A 22,675-nucleotide genomic window follows, 5' to 3' on the forward strand; every position below is an offset into this window, starting at 1 on the left:
CGGGCCTCGCTTTCTCTGTTTGTAAGAGGAGAGGGAAGGCCAGACTGCACATTCCGTAAGCGTATCGTGTGTACCCACTGTGTGCCAAGCCTCAGCTATCCATGGATAGTGGGGCCCCCGGCATGCCCCACCCACACGGCAGCTTGAACACCGTCCAGCCCTGAAGCAAGGCCTCGACAAGGACTGGTAGAAAGCCATCCGGCAGTTTCTATGAAGGGTATTAAAAAAAAAAAAAAATGCTCATGCCCTTTGATTCAATGATGCACTGGTAGGAATTCACCCGAAGGAAGCAATCAGGGGGAGGGACGTGGGTCTCTGTCAATACAAGCTTATTTATGGAAACGTCGATTACGGCTGTGCCGAACTAGGGCACTTGGGTGGCTGAGTCGGTTAGGCATCCGACTCTGTATTTCAGCTCAGGTCATGATCTCATGGCTCATGGGTTTGAGACCCGCATCTGGCTCTGTGCTGACAGCATGAAGCCTGCTTGGGATTCTCTGTCTCCCTCTCTCAGAAACAAACAAACAAACATACATTTTAAAAAACCTAGGGGCTCCTGGGTGACTCATTCGGTTAAGTGCCCGACTCTTACTTTCAGCCCAGGTTCTGATCTCACGGTTTCGTGAGTTGGAGCCCCACATCGGGCTCTGTGCACTGATTGAGCAGAGTCTGCTAGAGTCTCTCCGCCCCCCTTGCCCCTCCCCTGCGCGCGCGCGCGCGTTCTCTCTCAATAAATTTAAATTTTTTTTTAAGTTAAAAATAAATAAAGCAAGATGGGTAGATTTAGTTTGGGGTGGAGATCCCTAGGAGGCTGTTTAGGAAGCTTCTGGGCTCTGCCACCAGGGAGGGTGAGAGGTGGGTGGTGCGCATTTAGAGGAAGGAGGGCCTCAAAGAGCAACAGAAGGGTGACCTGCTCTCTGGCCCCTGCCCTCTGACTAGCAACTCCTCTTCCCACTCCTTCCCCTGGGGCCACGCTCTCGAGGCGCTGCTGGGAATTCCGGGCTAATCCAGCAGGAGCCTGCCCTCACTTATCTCTCTGCTCTCTTTATCTCCTTCTCCCAGGGAGGGGCCTGGAAAGCGAGCTCAAGCCCATTTTACAGCTGGAAAGGGGCCCGTGCAGGCCAAGTGACTCAAGGGGGTGGGGGGATTCCACCTGCTCCCAGCACGTCTCCAACCTTGAAGGTCCAGGTGCTGGGGTTGGGGCCCAGGTAGGTTGGAGAGGTGAGGGGGGGGGATTCCATCCCGATACCACCTGCCCCCAGCACGGCTGGAGGGCGGGGCGGGGGGGGGTGCGCTTCACTCGACCAATCTCTCTGGTTCGCATCTGTCTGTTTTTACAAAGTCCCCTTCCCTGCCTTGTTCACCCCCACTTTGGGGCTCCCCTCGGGGGTCCTGGCCAACCTGCCCACTGCTCCAGCTGCACGCACATGAGTGTGAACACAGGCACGTGCACACACACCTTAGCTCCCAGGGTGCTGGTGTAGCACAGAGGGCAGGTTCAGACGCTGAAATAACCTGGGTTTGAAGCCCAGCTCCATTTTTCTCTTCCTAAGTGACTCCTTTACCTGTGGGCAAATCACCTCCCCTCCAACGCAGCTTTCTCCCCTGCAAAGGGGGCATAACTAATGAGACAGCACAGGTGAAGCACCTCACAGAGGTGCTTGGTGCCCCCGAGTCAAACGGGCCAGAGACTCTGCCCCACACGGTCAGTGACGGGGGCCGCGAGTCACGGCGCACCTCCCGCATGCAAGACCCTCTCCTGAGCCCCAACGCGCCTCCCTTCCTAATCCTGCCCCAAAGCGGGGACCTTACCAGGGCAGGGGCAGCCCCAAAGCGGGGAGGTGCTGCCTGATAGAAGAACAGAGCCATCCACAAAGTGTTCCTGGCAAAAACTAAACACTCATCCAACCAGGCTTGTGTGTGTAACTACCGTTTTGGGGAATTACAGGGGACAGGGGACCACGTTAAACACAACCCTTGAGGATGCAATCCACAAACTCCAGACTGTGGGAATCTCGACGGGACAAACCACCCAGTTTCTTCAACAAATGCATTTCAGGGGGAAAAAGTAACGGGAAAACCACAGATTAAAAGAAAGGTGAGAGACATCACCAAATGCAACATGTGGGTTTTGTTTAGTAGGGCAACTATTATAAAACAAAACAAAACAAAACCTAAGGGACCACTGAGATTATGTGAACCCTGTTGGATACTTGATGATATTCCGTATCATTTTCTGGGTGCGATCACGGTATTGCAGTTGCTATTAGAGTAACACGCTGGGATTTTTACGGATAGAACGACGTGCCCGGGACTTGCACAAGCCTTGTCCGCTGCGGGGGACGGTAGGACACGGGGGTGGTGAGCGGAAACAAGAGAGTCCCCGCACTGGGATGCGTTTATGCACTTTCTCCATTTTTGTGTCTGTTTGGAATCTGCCATCGTAAAAGTTAAAAAGAAAAAGGACAGAGTTTGAGACTCACCCTCAATGCATGCGCCTAGGCTCTCAGCAGCCATCAAGGGAGGGCAACAGTCTTCAGACCCCAGGTCATGGCAGTGACACATGGCCAGCCCCACCGTCTTCCATGTTTATCTATCACTCGCCCCAGGCCCACAGGCGCTCCCAGCGTCCTTAACATCAAAAGAGGCTGGGGGCCTCACTTTGGGGGCCACGGCAGTGGGCGGCTGGGAAACCAAGTCATACTGTGCACATGGGGCTCATGGCAGCCCAGTGACCTTGGGTGGGTAAAGACCAAGGTTATAACCCCTGCCCTTGGAGGGTCTGCTGGGAGAAACAGAGCACTGTAGAAAGCGGGGGGGGGGGGAGGGGTGTTAGAATCGGGGCCCTCCTTTCATCCCGCTCACAGCTCACCCCACCTCCTGCAGTCCCAGCTTCCCAACCTTTCCCTGGGGAGTGCACCTGCCCTTCCCTGGGGGTCACAAGCAGCTCCGAGAACAACCGTATGCTGTTCAGACCTTTCCACCGCCAGGATGCTCCCCGCAGAGGAAGCTTACAAGACAGGCAGAGAACTGGCAGTCAGGGGCTGGAGGCAGGCCACATCGGCCCACACGTGTGTTTTGTTTGGCTTGCAAAGTATTTTTACATTTTTGAGCCAACAGTAAAAGGTCAGGTGATTTCATATGAAAATCCGCAGTTCTGGCTTCTCCCGTAACTTCAGACAATCTGGCCGCATGGGGTCTGTGTTCCTGGGCAACCGGAGGCTGGGTGGGGGCTGGCGGGCAGCTGTCCCCTTTGGGCAGGCCCTGTGCTTGTAGGTTTGCCACAGACCCCACCGGGCCTTCCATCGCTCCCTGGCTTGGAGAACCCCTGGACAGCCAGCCGCCCCCAGTTGAAGGGAGAGGGGTCCAGAGGCCGAATCTCTGGGGCACTTTTTCCTTCCCGCTGGTCTTGACCCTTCAAAAGTGCCCCCGCTGCCCTCGGGGCAAGCCAGGCTCACACAGGACCACTACGGTCCCCGGCGCCTCAAGCCATCCCCTGCCGGCCGCCTGGCCCTGCTTCCTACCCACTGCCCACCCCTTGCCCTCCCTGTACACGGAAGGGGATTCATCAGTGCTGCTCCGGTGGTCGTTCAAATCGAGACCCGGCCCTGCCTCTGCACAGGGTCTCGGGGAACGGGGTTGGGGCCTAGCTGCTGCTCTGGGGAGGTCTCGGCGCGAGAATTGGGCTCCAGGCCACGTCCAGGCGGCCACGCAGGCCTTGCCCGTCACCGCCTCCAACGTGGGCTCAGCCAAGGCCACAGAGGGCGCTGGTGGCCTAGTGAGAAATAGCAGCCAGGTACCCAGACTTGGGCCGGCCCTCAGTGGAAAAGGACCTTTCACCTCTTTCTGAGCAGGTGACCACCTGTGTTTTGCGGTCTATATTTAGAGCCTGAGGAGGACACGAAGAGGGTGTAGCCTGGCCAGGCTCCTGGGTCATTTCCCGACATCAACGTCACCATTCCTGGCCTGCCTGCCTCCCAGGTCGGCCCTCTGTGGGCAGGTGAGCACGCACCTTGGCAGGAGGTGACGCACCTTGGCAGGAGGTGATGCACCTGGGCTAAGAGCGTAGGCTTAGCCCCACCTCCTCCGTCACTGGGTTCCTGGGAACCTCCAGGGGCCTCCTTCTCGTCCTCCAAGTCCTCCTCCTCCTCCTCAGGGGGAGGGGGTTTCCCACAGGCTGGAGGCCGAGCTCCGGGTTGGTCAGGAGGCGGAAAATGAAGCATCCAAACCTCCCGGAGACCATCCTGGGCGGAGGGGTGTGATATCACTGTCACCCCCAATCTCTGACCTCACAGGGCGTTACTGTCCCGGGGCAACTAGAACAAAATACATCATCGCCTGGAGCCACGGAAACGGCCCAGGAGGGGCAGGCCGAGGGTTCCAGACCAGCCTGGAGCTTGCTGTGGGGCCTCCCCGGCCTCCCCAGGAAGTGGGCTCTCACTGCCCCTGACACTGACTCCCAGGGTGTCGGGGGGAGGGGGGGGGTCACTCAGAGGAGCACAGGGCAGCCGGCTCACCCTGATAAACAGCACCCACACCGGTGGGAGCCAGGGGCCACTCTGATAACGGTCCCCCACTCCTGGAGAGTTTGGGGCCCACCACCCCAGGGGTCGCTGACCCCTGACACTTCTGAAGGCCACCCAGCCACCCTGCGATGGCTGGAGGTGAAGGGAGGAAGGAGGAAGAGGCAGAAAGAGACACAAGTAGATGGAAATGCACACAGAGACCGCAGGGGAGGCCGAAACACAGAGAATCACGGAGAGGGGAGCCCTGGGAAAGGAAACGGAGTCGGAGGCCGGGTCCTGACCCTCGCAGAGCCCGCGCACACACGGCCGAGGGGGAGCCCCGTAGGTCTGGGAGACTCTCTCTTGAGATCTGGAGCCTAGAGTTGTGCTCGTCCCTGCTCTGCACCTTCCTGGCCTCAGTTTCTCCATCAGTAGGATGGGGTGATAATAATAACGCCACCACCGGGCTCTCAGGAGAGCGGATGATAAAACAATGCCCAGGAGCCCTTGGTAATCTGAGAAGCACGACAGGAACAGGAGACGCTGGACGCCACAGCTCCCTGGCAGTGGCCGCCCAGGCAGGGGGCGGGACAGGCCGGCCCAGGGCGGGGGGGCGCACACGGCCACCGCCGAGTGCGCCCCCTCCTCTCAGACACGGATGGCGACGCCCGCTGGCTTCCAGACTCCTTCAACCAGTTCTGAGGGAGGGGCGGCGGGCCCTGGCCGTGACCCACCCGGCCTCCCGGCAGCGGCCCCGGCTGCCCCGGAGACTCACCTCGGTGGCTGGTGCTGGCACAGATGCTGGCCAAGGTGCGGGGCTTCGGAGCGTGGCGCGGCGGGCGATGGCCCAGCGCCTGGCAGTCACCACAGAGACACAGGCAAAGAACACCCAGCCCTTCCGCACCCTGGGCGCAGTGGGCCTGGCTTCCCGGGCCATGGCGGCACGGGAGCCAGGTAGGGGCTGGGCTCCCAAGGAGGCCCTCTGCCAGTCTGCCTGGATGCCTGGCTGCCCTGGTGGAGTCCAGCACCCGAGTGCCTAGGCCTGGTGTCACCTGCGTGGCTGTCATACCTGCTCCCATGATGGGCAGGGCCAGGAATTCCCGCTTGTCCCAGGCCGTGGGCCAGCCAAGGCTGTGTGAGCAGCTCCAGCCAGATCGGCCCCTCCTGGCTGGGCCCCGCCGTCCCCTCCAAAAACCACCCCAAGGCCCTATCCCCATTCCCCAGAGTTACAACAGTGGCAGGTATAAGTCACCGAGATCAAAACAGGGCTCAGCCAGCGGGGCCACCAGGCAGGTGTGAGGCTGGCCAGGCGGCGTTGGAGGGAGCACAGGACATCCTCACTTACTCAAAGCCACCGCCTCATTCCTGAAGCTTCCCTGCACCCTGCCCTCAAGCTCCTCGGCTGTGGCCCCCAGATACAAGACTTCACTTTAATGTTTATTTATTTTTGAGAGAGAAAAAGAGAGACAGCGTGAGCGGGGTGGGGGCAGAGAGAGAGGGAGACAGAATCCGAAACAGGCTCCAAGCTGTCAGCACAGAGCCCGACGCGCCGGGGCTCGAACTCAGGAACCACGAGATCATGACCTGAACCAAAGTCAGTCGCTCAACCAACTGAACCACCCAGGCGCTCCCTACAAGACTTCATTTTAAACTGCAAGACGAACCGAGGGTTGACAAGTATTTACTTTGCCAAGTAGCGTAGAAAAAAAAAAAAAAATACCATCGTTCCAAAAAAGATGCCACCAAAAATAACTAGGAGACACCATCAGAAAAGAGGGCAGTTGTTAAACGAGTGCATTTGGCTTTAAGAAAAGCGCACAACCCTGTGCCCACTTTTCTCATTTTGCTGCAAACCAGACATCGGAAAGCACTGAACGAGTCCAATACACCCATTTGACGAATGGGAAAACCGAGGCCCGGGGGGAGCAGGGGCTTGCCCGAAATCTCACAGGGAGAATTCAGGACTTGTGTCTGTCTGAAGCTCTGCAGAGTCCACAGATGCTCCTTCCATCAGTGCTCAGAGCCCAGATCCCCAAACCCAGAGGTCCCAGGGCAAAGAGAGAGGTTGAGAGGCGGGGCTGCTTCCTTACCCTGCAGGCCCCTGGCGGGATGGACGTCCTGCCCCTGGCTGCAAGGGGGCTGACAGGGGCTGGGAGCAGAGAGGGCGGCGCAGGGGCTCTGGAGCCGGTCTGCACGCACATCGGGTCCCTTGGCTGTGGTGGGGTGGCGGGGGCCCAGTATGCTGCCCTGACACAGAGCCACACCAGCACTCACTCTGCCTGAGTTTCACATCCTCTTCCGGTGGTTTTGTGGGGCGCAGGGGACCCGGCTGAGCAGGCTGCTCGAAGCCCAGGGGCTGAGACCTGGTTCCTGTCCCCGCCTAGCACTGCCTCCCTATGGGACCTGCATGTTCCTCTTCCCTTTGAGCCTCAGTTTCCTGATCTGTCATGGATGTGGGGGTGGGAGGGGCAGACACAGAGGTTTTCACACTTGAACCCTCCCAACCCCTGCCCCCCTTGCACCTCTTGGCCTCGAATTCTCATTGCTGGGCTCCAGAGGAAAATTTCTTTCAGGCGCAAAAGAATCCCTGTGAGCACAAGTTAGGAATCCGTTGGGCCGCCTGGGTGGCTCAGTCGTTAACGTGTCCCGCTTTGGCTCGGGTCATGATCTCACGGTTGGTGAGTTTGAGCCTCACGTCGGGCTCCGTGCTGACAGCTCAGAGCCTGGAGCCTGCTTCCGATTCTGTGTCTCCCCTCTTCTCTCTGCCCCTCCCCTGCTTGCACTCTGTCTCTCTCTCTCAAAAATAATAAACATTAAAAAAAAATAGGAATCCCTGGGGAGGTGGGCATCCAGGGGTGGGGGGCTGGGTGGGCATCGGAGAAACAGAGCTGGAAGTCCCAGGTGCAACCTGCCTCCCGTGCCACCCTCGTGCCCACCGTGACCTTTGAGAAACGGCACAGGCGACGGGGCTCTGAATCAGCCAGCGCTGAGACCCTGGGCCAGTGACTTAGCGTCACTTACTGCCTCAGTTTCCTCATCTGAGGATTTGGCAAGACCTCAGCAGGGGCCTGCTGGTGGCCGGCACCCAAGGTATGTGCATTCTGATCCTCTCCCACAGTCGTAAGCCTGCTCCCGTGCCGGGCTCGTAATAAACACCCAAGGGATGTTGGCGGGTGCCGTTGCCTGGCTCCCATCTCTGAGGGCCAGCTCCAAATGGCAATCTGGGGTCTGTCCGGTGCTAGCATGGGCCCCGGAACTGGATCCCAGTGGATGACCCAGGAACGTCTGCTGTCTACAAGCAGCAAAGAGGCCCGGAGCGCTGGTGGAGGCGCCAGGCCCCCGGGAGTCAGTAGAGCTCCAGGGGGCAGACAGCCCTGGGGTGCGCAGGCTGTTCAGAACCTCGGCCGCTCAGCCCCCCGTGCTGCCTGGCTGTGGGACCTCGGGCGTTGCCTGATGCAGCCTGGCTGTCCTCCATGCATCCCGGCGAGCTCTCCTGAGCCTTTGGGGGCCTTAGCTGAACTGAGGGGGTGGGGAGTGCCTTTCCCGAGACCCGGCCTCCTCATCCCGGTGCTGTGGAAGGAGTCAGTGGAAGGGAAAGTGCTTCCGACTGGGCGAACGTGTTTGGGGGCGGGGGAGAGCTTCAAGAGGCCCTTGGAGGAAGTGGGGGTGGGTGGTGGGAACCACGGGGGTACAGGCTGCCCCTTAGGTGCATCTGTGTGTCAATGCCTCTGATTCCAGGAGCATTTACCGAGCCCTTCCCAGGTACCAGGCCCCTTGCAAGGCACCACGTCTCCCTTCCGTAGTTCCTCAGTGTCATGCAAGGGTCCCCGTGATCTTCTCCAGCGAACCCCCCCCCCCCCCCGGACATCTTGGGCTACTGCCTTTGGAGCCAGGCCGCCAGGACAGGGCTCACCGGGAAGGCCCAGGCTGGGGAGACCAGCTGCAGGCAAGAAAAAAACGGGAGCCCCGGGAAGGCGGGGCAGGGGAGGGGAGGGGCAGGGCGCATCCACCCCTCCTCCCACCCGGGAGGGGGAGAGCAGAGGCGCCTTTGTTCCCTGCCAGTCTGGTGTCACCACATGGTGCGCCATATCACTGTCACTGCCTGGAACGAAAGACCCGCTGCGGAGGGCCAGGGCTCTGGGGGCTGGGGACAGTTAGGGGCACTTCACCTGCACCCCCACCCCTTTGCCACCTTCGGGGGCTGGGCCTCCTGAGGACTGAGGCGCACGCACACAAGCATTTCCTATGCACGCCCACTGTGCACGGAGCTCTGCGTGAACTCGGCCCCCGGGGACACTCACGCCAGCCCTGAGATGCTTCGCCCAGGACCCGAGGTCACGTGACCTGCCAACAGTCCTGTGCTCTGCCCACCACACCAGATGGCTCTGGGTTGACGCACCTGGCCGGCCACACACAAGCCCAGACGCAGCAAAACCCCACTCCCGAGCACACATGCGTGCACAGACGCGCCAAAGCTCCCCGCCACCCAGACCTAAGCCCTTTGGCAGGGGAGGGACTCCTGGGTGGGCCCCTGCTACATCCCACATCTGGGGGGGTTCCTCTCACGCTTTGCGGGCTCCTGGGGGGCGGGCCCTGGTGGGTGCAAAGCACATTGTTTATAAACATGTGTGGCTGTCGCTAGGAGCTGTGACTCAGAGCCCGAGCGAGCCGTGACTCTTCTCGAAGCTGTTTACTCGGCACAACATCCTGTCCAGGAAGCAGATAGGAGAGGCCTGGCTGGCTTTGGCTCCTCTTTCGGCAGCCTCCTGACCCGACTCGGGGTCCTGCTGGGGGCGCGGGACAGCCCAGTTCCCCTCCCCCTCATCTCTGGGAACCTGCAGCCCCATCACCACACGGTCACTGCCAAATTGCTAGGTCAGAGCCATTGCCAGACTGCTAGGTCAGGTGACGCTGCAGCCTTGCGTGTGAGGGACCAGCCTTCGGAGCCAGGAACAGGGCTCAGAACCAGGGTGCATCTCCTCTGGCTTCCCCTCCCTCTTCAGCTCTGAGAGAGGCCCCTGGCCCGGGACACTGCAAACGCTGCCGCCCTGCAGCCAAAGGCAAAAGCTTGCCTGCACTTAGAAGCCTTGGAGGCCAGAGCGGCTCCTGATGCCTCCTGGGCACCCAGGGCCCAGCCCGGCTCCGCCTTTGTCCCTCCTCACTCCTCTCTGGGGACAAAGGACTTTTCCACGCAGCATCTGTGAAACAGACGCAGCCGCAGTGATCATCTCTGCCGTAAAACTAAGATCAAGGCCCAGAGAGGGCAAACAACTTGCCCAAGGATGCACAGTGGGTCACTACCAAGGCCGGGTACATACCCTGGCCTGTCTGGCCCCCAAGGCAGCTCAATCTCCTCCACTCTGGGCCGGGTCAAAGACCACACGTGGGGCCGCCGGGTCCCTGTCAGCAGGTGGGTGGTCTGTTCCCTGTATGAGGCCCAGCTCGGGATCCTGACTTCAATTTCCCCCGCCCCTCTGCCCCCCAGCCCAGTGTATAAGCTGGACTCAATGACCCGCCGCCCTAGATGTTTCTACTATTCACTGATGCGCCGCTGTGGATATGACATGTCCCCATATGTGAAGCAGATTTACAGGTGGGCTCAGGGACAGAAGCTTGGAGACCCATCAGATTCAAAGTCACACGGCAGTCTGGCTTTGAGGCTGATACTATTCTCCTGGTGCCCTTCTGTGAGCAGAGGACCCCCCTCCTTTATAGAAAGGCTGAGAAGGGCCAGAGGAAGGCCGTGGACGCAAATGGGGCAGCCCTTTCCTCTGCTCCAGGCTGGGGAGACCTGGGGACCCCCTGCCACGGTGGGGCAGAGCTGGGAGGCAGAAAGGCGAGGAGGGGCTCGTTACTTTGGCAGCCAAGGCTCAGCCCCGCCCCATGCAGAACAGTAACCGGCGGTAGGGAGGTAGGTCGGTGGACCTCTCCAGCTGCTGACTCACCCGCCCAGGACTCCCCTGTGCTGGCTGCCTGCCTGCCTGCCGGCCCTTTATACCAGCCCACTGAGTCACCCAGGTTGCCGAGAAGCTGAGGATCCGAGAATCCGGGCCCTGCCCCAGCTGCTGCTGCTGGCTTCGTGCCTGGCAGGCTCCAGCCCCGCCAAGGGGACCACAAGACCCCCTCTCACGGCAGCCGAGGCCCCTCTGGGCCTGCTCCTTGTGCCCGTCTTGCCAACGAGCCCAACGTCTAACTTTAAGGATCAGAGTGGCAGCTACGAGCTGGGGGCCCTGGGTAGACGGAATCCAGGTTCAAACCCGCAGCCTGTCACTTGCTGAGACTTGTCCGGCCCTACACAAGGAGACGGCTTCTGTCTCCAACGGATGGGGGCACTTGGGAAGAGGGCCTGGCATAGGCCCCGCGGTCAAAAAAACATTACCCCAAGGTGGCCCGGGACGTGCCAAGTCAGGGACAACTGATACTTCATAAGATGCCACAGAAAGTCCTCCTAGCAGAGTCCAGCTGCCGTAAAAATCTCCAAACAAGTTCACTCCACCCCACGTCCCCGAGGACCAGCAGTAGTTTCGAGGACATCATCGCAGACCCGCCCTGGGGAGTCTACAGGGCACCTGCCAGGGAGGGACCAGGCCATGTGCAAGTGCCCAAAACACACGAGGGAACCAAACGGGTCAAAGTCACCTTCTGGTCGGGGGTACGAGAAGTAAACTACGGCGTTGGGGGGGTGGGTGTGCTGGAGAAGCAAAACCAGAAGAGGGTTAAGAGGGGTGGAGCGTCGCCGCAGCCTTCGATAGGGTGGGGGAGCCAGGAAGTACCCTGTGGGGGAAGACTCACAGAACAATTCATCCACTGTGGGCTGGCTTCATACCCCCTCTCCCACCCGGCCCCCGGGCTCCCAGCTCTTCATACCCAAGTGCCCAGAAGGACGCCTGGGCCGTGGTGCTTTCTCGTAACTGCCAACAGGTAGGTGGGTGGCCATGCCACTCACGTATGCACACGCCACCCCTGGGCGTCCCACGTGTTTTCAGCCCTTCCCTCTTTTTAACACTGGAAGGGGCGTAAGCCCTGGGAAGGGCAGGGACTCTGTTCCCCCTGACGTACCGATGCCTAGGGCAGCTCCAGGCGCACGGTGGGCTCTCAACAAACGCCTGGATGGTCCACCCAGTCTCTCCAGTCTCAAGTTCCTGGACTCGAAAAATCTTCAGGGTTCGGGGCCAGAGGGTTCCTCGTGGGGAGACCGCCAGAAAAGCTTCCTGGAGGAGGCAGCAGAGCTGGAGAGGAGCCCGAGGGATGTCAAAGAGCACAGGAAGGGCAAGGCCCTCTCTGCCAGCCTGCCATGACAGCGCCTTCCGGAGAGCGAGGCTGGAGGCGAGCCAGGCTTTCTGGGAAGCAGGAGCCAGGAGGTTCCCAGAAGCCAGCCTGCCGTGGGGTGTCAGGGCGGGGAGGCAGGCAGTCGGCTCAGCTCTGGTTCAACCTGGGGTTTTTTTCTCCTTCCGCAATTCCTGGGGAATGGGTCTCCGCTGATCGGGTAAGTAGAGGTTTGGCCTGCGCTAAGGAGCCTCTCCCTGAAGGACAGGCGGGGCTTGCTAAAGGTTGGGTGGGTGGGGGGAGCGGAGCCCACAGTCAGGCCGCTGTGCCCGGCAGGGCCTGGTCACTTGGGGCTTCAGGGCCAGGGGAGTTGGGACAAACGGGCCGTTGTGGTGAGGAGGGTGCCCGCCGTGCCAGGGACACTGTGTGCCCGGTGCCGCCACCCGCCTGCTGTCTGCATGCGGGGGCCCAGGGCCTGGGAAGCAGGGCTACCCTTTCAGAGGGGGGCCCCCTGAGCTGCCCTAGCCTCTGGAAGGGACCCGGGGCTCCAGCTGGCTGCCGGGAGGTGGGGGGGCTGGTGCCTTTCCCACAGTCTTTCGGCAAGGAAGTTTCCCCAGGTGTGGAGGGGGCAGGAGAGGATGGGGGCAATGCCTTGGGTTCCCAGGGCCTTGGGGCTGACAGCTTCGGAGACACAGCCTGTGTCCCAGCCTCCTCCTGCCACCCACGGTCCCTCTGCCAGGCCCAGGACTTGGCTCCTTCCTTGGTTTCTCCTCCTTGGCGAGGTTCCAGGGCCTCTCCTCCCTGCCTCCACCTGCTCGTACATGGGATATGTGCTGAGCTCTGCAAGGCACCGGGTGGACCCCCCCTGCCGGGCACCCGCCAAGAGCGGTGCAGATCTCCGGCCGCCAGCAGGCAACAGAGCGGCTCTGTGCGCCGGGCACAGGGCTGAGTACTTTAAAGCCACCCAGCCTTGTAAGCTTTTGTACATTTCTTAACCCCTTTAACAGATGAGGCACGTGGGGCGCCTGGTGGCTCAGTCGGTTAAGCGTCCGACTCTTGATTTCAGCTCAGGTCATGGTCTCAAAGTTGGTGAGACCGAGCCCTGTATCGGGCTCTGCGCTGGCAGCACCGAGCCTGCTTGGGATTCTCTCCCCCGTTCCTCTCTGTCTCTCAAAATAAACTTAAAAACAAACAAACAAACAAACAAAAACTGTGAGAAACCGACACTGACAAGTTGAGGGGGTAGGAACACCCGGGGTTCCTCGTGGTCAAGACCGGGGGGGGGGGGGGGGGGGGGGGGGGGGGGGGGGGGGGGCGCCTTGAAAATCCAAGATGCAAACACGCGCGCGCGCGGATGCACAAACACACGCGTGAACTCGTGCCGCACACGCACCCCCGTAACTAGCCGTGTTTCCACACGAGCCCCCTCACACACGTGCTCACTCAGCTGCCGCTGGGCTTGTCGTGCACACTGGGGGCCCACGACGAGGCACGTGGATACAGATGCACTCAAATGTGCCGGCACCCAAAGGCATGGGGCTCCTCCCAAGTCACGTGCACCCACGCTCCCATGCGCAGGTGCAGGACCGCAGGTCAACCCCAGAAGCCCCGGAGGTACCTCCAGCCCCCGCCCCCCCCCCCCCCCCCCCGCGCATCTGCCAGACAGTGACGGCCACCAGTGTCCCCAGACCCTGAGCGTGCGCCCTCGGGTCCCACCCCGCGCCTGCTTCTGGCTTGGGGAGAAGGAAAGGAGCCCCGTGTGCTGCACAAGGGTCTCCCGGCCCCACGTGGCTGCGAAGAAGATTCCTTGACATAGTGGAGAACCACTGTCCCCTGCTGCAGGGAGGGGGGCAGGCGGGGGCAGCTCAGCCTGTCCACACGGGGCACTGCCTGCCTACCTTTCTGCTCCCCTGTCTTGGGAGCCCACAGCTGTCACCTCTCAGGCTGCCCAGGGCCTCAGGCCAGGCGGACTGCCTCACCCTTTTCAACCCTATCAACTAGAGGGCCAAAGGGCACCCCCGGGCAACTTCCTGGTCAGCACACCCCGCGGGGGGGGGGGGGGGGGGCGGGGACCTAGAACTCTGGCCTCAGGGAGGAAGGCGATCCAGGTGGGGCTCACCCTCTGGCCTGGGCAATCTACTCAACTTCTCTGGCCCCCACGCCATCTGCCTTCCTTGGAAGAGACCTTTCCTGTCACCTGCGGAGGGCTTACTGGTGCCAGTACCTGCTTCCCCAGGCACATTCACACACCTTGACATCCACAGGTGAGGCAGCCAAGGCCCAGAGGAGTCAAGGAAAGTACCTGCCGGGGGGTCCAGCAAGCCCCAGCCAGGGCTCCCACCCGGCCTTCCCAGACTTCTCTCTCCCCGTTGACCTCCAGACAGACTTGACCTCGCGTGCTGAGAGCAGCGGACAGAGATAACCAGGGCTGGGCTCCTTATGCTCCCGCCTCGGCCCAGCCGCAGTGGCTGCGGCAAGAATCAGGCAGAGAGATTCAGTTCGGGTGGCGGCAGCCCCCAGGGCCCGCACACTCCGGTCCTCCCCACACACGCTCCCCCGCCCAGTTTTGACCCGCACGGTTACAGGGAAAGGAGCTCCTGGAAGGAAGGCCTGCGCCCGCTCGCCCAGATCTCAAGAAGGGAGGGGAGGGGGGGGGGCGGGGCAGGTTTCTGGACTCAGCCCCTCACTGGCCCGGGCCACGCCCTCCCTACCCCAGCGCGGACCCACAGGGCAGGTGGGCACACTTGGAACCTCAGGCGGGGTCTTCCCCAAGGGAGCCCACTTGTGCCTTCCCCAAGGGAGCCCACTCCGGATCCCAACCTAGAAAAGGGGGGGAGAGCCCGAGGTGGAGCGCGCCCGCCTCTATCGTGGGGGCGGGGCAGCGCTCCGGCCTCTGGGCTCCCGCCACCCTGCGGCCCCTGCCCCTCCTCCCCCGGCAGCCCGCGGGGCTGGGGCTCACCTCGTCCGCCCGCACGCTCGGCGGGACCACCAGCATGAACGCGGGCAGGGGCCGCACCCCGCCTGGGGCCGAGGGCTGGAGCGCGCCGCCCGCGGTCGCCGGGCGCCCGGCTCGCAGCGTCCCGCCCCGCTCCGGGCACGGTCGTCGCCACCCGGGCCCGGGCCATTGTCTGCGCCGCCCTCGCCCCGCCCCCTCCTCCCGCCGCGCACGAGTGAGGGGCGGCGGGGCACAGCGGGCAGAGGCGCGGGAGCCACGGGAGCCGCCGCCCCCGCCCCCGCGCCGAACGTCTGTGCCCGGCACTGGGCAGAGGAGGCCACCACGCCTCCTCCCAACGCCAGAGGTGGGCACGCCCCCTCCCCTTTGGGAGGCCAGGGAGGCTCAGAGGGTGGGATTATAGTCGAAGGTCACAGAATGAGTTGAATGGTCAAGGTCAGACTGGAATCCAGGCTCCCTGAGGGCACCCGGGACCCCTCACCAACGAGACCACCCATCACCACCCTCCCCAGGGGGCACCTGGGCTTCACGATCTTCTCGGCTCCAAAATCTACGACCCACCCCAGGGCAGTCTGGCCCTCAGAGGCCCTCTCTCCTCCATCCCAAGGCATGGCAGGGGCTCTGGGGCTTTGCGCCCTCCCTGCTGGACACAGCCCCGGCCAGTGCGCTCACTGATAGGTACAGGGTCAGCACCCACGAGGGAAAGCAGCCCCTAACAGCCCGCAGGGCCAGACTTCCTTCCATTCCCATATTTTGCTCACAGCTGGAGGAAAAGCAAGGGGTTTGGTGCCCATTCTAGGACATTCAGTACCAAGCATTGTGCTGGGATATAGACACAGGTTCCATCTCCAAAGCCAATGGCCTTAACCGTGAGGCCGCCTGCCTCCCCCCAGCACCCTGATGGAATCAGGCCAGCGGATGAGCAAGCCCAGAGGCCCCTCACTGCCCCACCCCCAAAGCCCCAGTAGGTGACATGATTTACAGGGCAGTGTTCGTGCACTGAATGGTGAACACACAGGCACAGGGGAAGAAGGGGCCACAGATGGGGAAACTGAGGCTGGTGAGATGGGACCTGCCAAGGTCACAAAGCTAGTCTCAGCTGGCTCAGACCAGAACCACAGCTCCCTATTCCAGGGGCTCTACCCACCCCACCCTCCCAGCCACACCTCCCTGCCGCTGCGCCACCCTGTCCCCAGGCCCAGGTCACTCGTGGCTGCAGTGGGTACAAAGTACAGGGCACCAAGCCCAGCTCCCCTTACTCTGGCTGGCGCCTGGCCCCATCTACGGTGCTCTCTGACCCTACATTTTCTGACGTTGTGCCATCAACTGTCACTCAGGTATCCAGGAAATAGCCTCTGTTGCTAGGGGACCGGCCTGATACAGGGTGGAGCTACGGGGAGGGAGGAACAGACCAGGGTTTCCCTCTGGAAGGATCCAGGGTGGGGGCTGCTGGGCGGGGGCGGGGCGGACCAGACTCCACTGCTAGCGTCTACACACAGGCCATCGGAAAGCCCCAGCCCTGAGCCTTCCTGCAGGCAAGTATTTTGGGGGCCTGTAGTTGCCAAGCAACCCCTCTAGGTTACCATGGGAACTCTCCCTCCTTCTGGGGCTTGTCATTTTTAGGGGGATGCCCTCTCTTTTCCACCTCCTCACCCTGGCTTGGCCGCCCTGGAGGGAGATATCCAGGCTCCCTAAGCTCATTCCCCAGCCCCCACGGAGACACAGCCGGCAGTGACCCTAAGTGAAGAATCTGAGCATCAAACACCCAGAACTCCGAGAAAATGCAGAGCCCAGAGCCCAAGGCCTTCATTAGAGCGAGGGGAGGGGGCGTGGGGGCTGAGGAGGAGGAAGGGGCTCATTAACTCTGTTTATGTCTCCACTCCCACTGTTAACCATCACCTTGGGGCCTGCCCAGCCCAGACTTCGGAAGCTTATTGTAATTGCAAGGAATTTGGTCCCAGCACCTACGCCCAGCCCCTCCCGGGCGTGTCTGCATGCAGGGACACGTCCCCACCAGCCCTGCCACTACCTAGTCGGGGAGCCCGTTCACCTTGCAGTGCCTTAGTTTCCCCTGCTGTAAATGAAGATGGCAGTGGTACCTATCTTGTGGATATAATGAGACAGTGCAGTCCAAGGCCAGGGCCAGGGCGGCGGGGGGAGGGGGATGTGTGTGTGTGTGTGGGGGGGGGGTGGCGCTATAGGCCACATCCATACCACCCGGCAGCAGTGTGGGACGGTCCGGGGGTTATTCTGCAGAGCATAGTCCAATGGCTGGTGTGCAGGTCCCCGGGGTCCCAGTGCCTTCTCCCAGGATCTGCGGTCGGTCCTACACCCCTTTTCCTGTATTTCTTCTCTACGGTCTCATCCTCCCAGAGTGAAGCCCAGGCACGATGCTCAGAGGCCCTTGGGTAAGTACCTCTCGTAGAAATCAGCGAATGACCCACTGTCGAGGGCTGGCGACTTGAGCCTTGTGGGACCCAGAAGTGCCCAGGGGGCCACAGTAAGAAATGGCCTCTCTTCTGGGGCCAGGCCACCCTGGGCACTTTGCTTCATTTCACTGATGCCCCTAGGAGCCTACTCGCCCGTGGGGAGTCCAGGGCCCCTGTTCCTCAGCCCCAGATGGCGCTCTCCGGTTTGTATGAGGACCGGGCAGAACCCCAGCAGGTGAGCAGTGGGGGGACCCTTTGGGAAGGGTCTCTGGGGACAGGGACCCCTCAATCTCGACAGCCCACCCATCCAGACGGCTGCCTTCTGTGTGCTCCTCAGACACAGCCGCCCTGCCCTTCGGTAACAGTAACGTGGGAGCTGCCCAGAAACCACAGAGCGTAATCATAGCTGCAGGGCCCTTGAAAAATGGCTGAGAAGGGCCGGCTCAACTTGCAGGTGTAGGAGGAAACGCAGACTCTTGACCTCGGAAGGCCTGTTCCTGCTAGGTTCCCTGGCCTCCTGTCCAAGGTGTCACCGGCTCACCATCCCGTGGCCCCACCTTGTTTGATTTTGATGGCACGTGGCACCCCTGAAATGACGGTGCTTCTGGTGTTTACAGTTGAGTGTTGTCTCCTCGCAACTGAGAGGTGAGATCTTTGCTCTAGCGCCACTCCAAGCCTCCGAGCCCTGCGAGGGCGGCAGTAAGGAGGTCACAGCGCCACCTGCTGTTGGTGACAGCACACCCTCAGGCTCCCCTCACACCCACAAACTGGGGGCAGAGTCCCCCAGACCTCCGCAGACACCAACTGTGCCCCCTATCCCCGTGGGCACCTGGGTACCTGACCTTCGGAGGGGGAGGGAGAACCACTCCAACGCCCCTCGTTGTGGGTTGAACTGTGTCCCCAAGAAGCTAGGCTGAAGTCCTGACCCAGCACCTGTGCACAAACCTTACTTGGAAAGAGGGTCTTTGCCTATGTCATCAAGTTAAGACGAGGGCACGCTGGATCTGGGTGGGCCCTAATCAAACGACCGGTGTCCTTACACGAGCAGGGGATAACCGGACACAGACACGCAGAGAAGGCCGTGTGAAATGGACGCAGAGTTCGGACCAATGCATCCCTGGGTCGAGGAACACTACAGCTTGCTGCAGCCACCAGAAGCTGGAAGAGGTAGGAAGGATCCCCTCCTAGAGCTTTCAGACAGAGCACGGAACTGCCGACTCAAAGTCCTGCTGATTCTGGACTTCTGGCCTTCAGAACTGACAGAGAATACATTTCTGTTGTTTTGAGCCACCCAGCTTGTGCTCTTTTGTGACAGTGGCAACAAAAAATGAATATAACCCCTCTCCCAGGAGCATCTCCCACCGCTGCTCCCCTAGCCAAGTGCAGGCAAGCCAGTGTCCCAGGCAGAGCCCCAGGAACCTGATGGCAATGCAGGAGGCGACCTAGGCAGCGAGGACAGAGTGCATGTGAGCACACAATAGACAGAGGCCCCAATTATCACCCTCATCTTCAGCCTCCCTGCCTTGAATCAATCCTGACCACAGGACACTTCCTTCTGGAATATCTCTCTGCCCACACCCGTTGCCCAGATGAATCTTGCCAAGAGCATGTGCAAGGTCGCAGTCTTGGAGGCAGACCCTGCCCCAGTCGAGCCTCAGCTGAGGCTGCAGCCCTGGCCTCCTGGGTGACCGTGGGGCTGAGGCTCCCAGCCGAGCCGAGCCGGGAGACTGGTACAGAAAGTGTGAGGTGGTCCAAGTAAGGTGAATGTGTCCCCCAGCACAGACAACAGTCCATCCTCCAGGCTGGGGGCTGGGCCCGCCCTCCTCCCTCCCGAGCTCGCTCCGGCCACACTGGCTCCTCCTCAGCTCCTCTCCAGACAAACCCTCTGTGCAGCTTTGCTTGTCCCCGCAGCACACTGCTTGCAGATGTGTGTGGGACTGGCTCCTCTTGTCCTTCTGGGTCCCAGCATCAGGGCCACCCTGGAGGCCTGTGAGACCCCCCCCCCCCCACCCAGGGGCCCCTGGCCACCCTCCTTCACCCTGCTTCATTTCCTGACAGTGTTGGTCTTTCCTTTCACGCGGATTTGCTCTTGTGCCTTGACCCACCTCCCCCTCTGGGCTGTGAGCTCCTGGAGGGCTGGGACCTCACTGGACCTTTGCCTCCGGCCCCGGGCCCAACACAGCCCCTGCTCAGGGTGAGAGGTACAGGGGCTGAATGCGTCCAGAGAGAATCTCAGAGTCCCTACCTGCCTCTGAGTAGCTCACGCTGTGGACATGTAGACTAATAGTAAGAGGTACATGTTGGGGTGGGGGCAGGGGACGCCCAGCATGACCCCTGAGCGTCCCTTCCTGCTCCAGAGGCTTCCCTGAGCACAGTGGACACAGCCTGCCCCCTGGTGGTCAGCACCGGCATGACAGCCCCAGGCAGGGAAACCAGAAAACAAAACACACACCTTTGTTTGGGTGTAGTCAAGGCAGCAGCCCTCCCTGGCCCTAGGGGGGCACAGGGGCAGGACCTGCGGGCTCCAGGGGCGATGTGAGGACTTCAGAAGCCTCCCTTGTCCCCCGTTCCACCTCTCCCGTCCCGGTGCCCCGTTCACTCCTAAGGCTTCCTCACCCCAGCCAGGGCACTGCCTCTGGAAGCCCTTCCTAATGAGGCCCCGGGGATCCGACAAGGAGGGTCTTGACCTCGGTCCCCACACCAGGGTCCATGCTCGGCCACGTGCTGCCCATCCAGGTCCTCGGTCCTCCAAGCCCCCAGGCTGCCCTCCGCTCAGAAGGACCTTGAGGGAGGAGAAAGCATTTTCCCAGGACCAGGAGCATCTTGGGGCAGGGGTGGAGGTCCAGGGCCAGCAGACAAGCCTGTGGGACCCTTGGGACATCACGTCTATGCAGCCCAATTTACACAGGAGGAAGCTGAAGCCTGTCCCGTAGCCCCCTCCCACTAGGGGGGTGTCTCCTTCTAGCTCCAGGCTGGTGGCGGACACAAGACCCCAAACCCCGACTTCTCCGGGTGCCCCGGGGAAGTGCCCAGCCCAGGCAGCCCCCTGGGTACCCTGGAGACCCCGCTGGCCATCAGGCTGGCACGTCTCCCCACCCCACGTATGAGCCCTGGTCATGCTGCCAGCGCACTGGGCGCCCCTGCCCCGTGGCAGAGCTGCCTCCAGTCCCCTTCTTCTTGCCCCCTTGTCACCTCCCCAGTGTCCACTCCTCCTCTGACCCCATCCCATGGTCCCCATGTGTGAAGTCAATGTGTGTATGTACCTGCGGGCTCGTCGGGATGTCGAGAGGAAAGGGCCCCACATGGTAAGGGGTGGACGGAGTCCCTCAGGATCTTAGGGGCTCTCATTTTCATTGGAAACCGTATGGGAGGGTGGAGCCGTGGCCCCAGAGCCGGGACCCTCCCTTCTCCTCTGGGCTCTGCTCACCTCACGGCTCCGGGCAAGTCCCCGCCTCTCCTGCTCTCAGTTTCCCAGTTGTACCAAGAGGGGTTGGACGCGGAACTGCGTAAGCGCGCGCTCAGCGTGGACCGGGTGCCGTGCACCCTCCTCGCCGGATGGGGTGTGGGCCGGGGACATGTGGTCCTCCTTCCACCCCCGCCGGCCTGGAGGGCGGCCGGGGCCGGGCGGGGGGCACTCACCTGGCAATCTACCATCATCCTCAGCCCTGGCAGCGCATCGCCGGCCCCAGGGCGGGGCCCGGGGCTCGCAGAGGCCGCTCGCCTCGGCCCGCGCGCGGCCCAGGGGGGCGCCCGGCTGCGGGGCTCATGGCGCGGCCTCCCGTCCTCGCCGGGCCCGGGACTCCGCGACCACCGCCGCCCGCGTCGCCGCCGCCGCCGCCACCGCCGCCGCCCGCGCCGCTCCCATTGTCTGCACCGCCCCGCGCCGCCGGCCGCTCGGGCCCTGCTGCTCGGTTCCGCCCGGGCTCCCGGGCTCCGGCCGGGTGGGCGGGGACAGCCGCGGCCCCGCCCCGCCGCGCCCCGCCCGCCCGCCGCAGGTGTGAGGGGCGGGCCGCGCGCGCGCGCGCGCTCGGGGGCGCGCTCGGCCTCCCTCCCGCCGGCGCGGGTGGGGGGACCCTGCCGAGGCTCCCGGGCCTCGTCCACTGTCGCGCGCGCACGGGGCCCGTGCGGGCCCGCGGACAGCGCGTGCACGGGCGCCGCGCCTCGCCGCAGCACAGCGAGGGCTCAGCGCGCAGCGGGTCCCACGCGTCGCTCACGCCCGCTGGGACCTCGTGCCACCCCGAACCCAAGCGGGCGGGGGCCGTCGGGCGCTGGGCCGGGTTGGCGCGGAGACCTGGAGACTTGGGAATCTCTGAATATACAGCACTGTCCTTCTGTCCTGGTCCCCACATGTAGCCTGCAGTGGCCAGCTGGGTGCATGGCTGGGCCAGGGGACCTGGAGGCGGCGGTCGACACGGAGCACAGGCAGGGAGAAGGTCAGTGCGCCCCTTCCCCCTCCTCCTCTACGCCTCTTCCCCTAATCTCTCTGGCGGGACCCCGGGACACGCGATGCAGCGTAGACCTGGCTGCAGCCCTGGTTGGGGTCAGGGGTGTGGGAGGGAGCCCAGGGAGGAGGGGGCCCTCCTCGGGGGTGCCGGAGGGATGCGCCGAGTGTTGCAAAGGACTTCCCTGGGCAATCGGTGATTTCCTCCTCCTTTTTTAAACAACCAAAAAAAGTGTATTTATTTTGAGAGAGAGAGAGGGTGCAGGAGGAGGGGCAGAGAGAGGAGAGAAACAGAATCCCAAGCAGGCTCTGCCCTGTTAGCGCCACCCCGTGGTGGCAGGGCTGGAACGCACCAACGGTGAGATGGTGACCCCCGCAGAAATCAAGAACGGATGCCTGACTGACTGAGCCTGATTTAACCCAGGCGCCGCATAACCCCTTTTTATACATGAACAGTGCCTCCAAGGGATCAAGGTCACTTGGCTCTGGGTGACCAAGTCCAGCCGTGAACACGAACGGGGGGTTCAGAGTCATTTGTCTGCACCCTCACTGAGCCCTGCACTAACCATCACAGGCGTTGTCCTGGGTTAGGGCTCCCCCTGTGCCTCTAGGTCACTCTTCTGGGGTCGGGGCCACAGACCCCATTTTCAATGAGGCTCTGAGAAGCCACCACAGGAGCTTGTTGGTCACAGGGCTTTGTGTGACATAGCCCCACTGTGGGTTTGAACTCAAGTCAATCTGACCCAAAGGTTGTGGCCTCTGATCCCAGCCTTGGATGTGAGGATGTCCTGGGTGGGAGCCATGGAGAGGGGCACTGGTGGCAAGGGGCTCTGAGGGGCGGGCTTCCTGGGGGAGGAAGGCTCTAGGGAGGCTGGAGTAGGGTGATGGGTGCACACTGGGGAGGGCGTCTGGACCAGTTCATGCAATGCTCTGGATATCAGGTAAGGAGTCGGGGGTCACCGCAGGTTGGGGAGGGAAGGGGACACAATTCAGGCAACCTTTTTGGTTTTTTTAAAGTTTATTTATTTTGAGAGAGCAAGAGAGCGTGTGTGATCAGGGAAGGGCAGAGAGAGGAGAGAGA

General features: G+C 62.0%; 1 protein-coding gene across 2 annotated transcripts in view; it reads right to left on the minus strand.

Annotated features, from left to right (window-relative positions):
• RALGDS (ral guanine nucleotide dissociation stimulator) overlaps window positions 1-20,848 on the minus strand; it is a 45,921-nt gene extending 25,073 nt beyond the window's left edge. The window contains exon 1 of one of the 2 annotated variants that reach the window (XM_042912394.1): window positions 20,793-20,848. In XM_042912394.1, the coding sequence (XP_042768328.1) occupies window positions 20,793-20,810 (18 nt within the window). In that variant the 5' untranslated portion in view covers window positions 20,811-20,848. Of the gene's footprint in view, window positions 1-6,595; window positions 7,052-20,792 lie in introns of those variants that run through there. The other variant, XM_042912392.1, reaches the window with a different exon arrangement.
• Between the last annotated feature and the right edge of the window lie 1,827 nt (window positions 20,849-22,675).

Source organism: Panthera leo, chromosome D4 (genome assembly GCF_018350215.1).
Source record: "Panthera leo isolate Ple1 chromosome D4, P.leo_Ple1_pat1.1, whole genome shotgun sequence".
NCBI classification, from domain to species: domain Eukaryota; kingdom Metazoa; phylum Chordata; class Mammalia; order Carnivora; family Felidae; genus Panthera; species Panthera leo.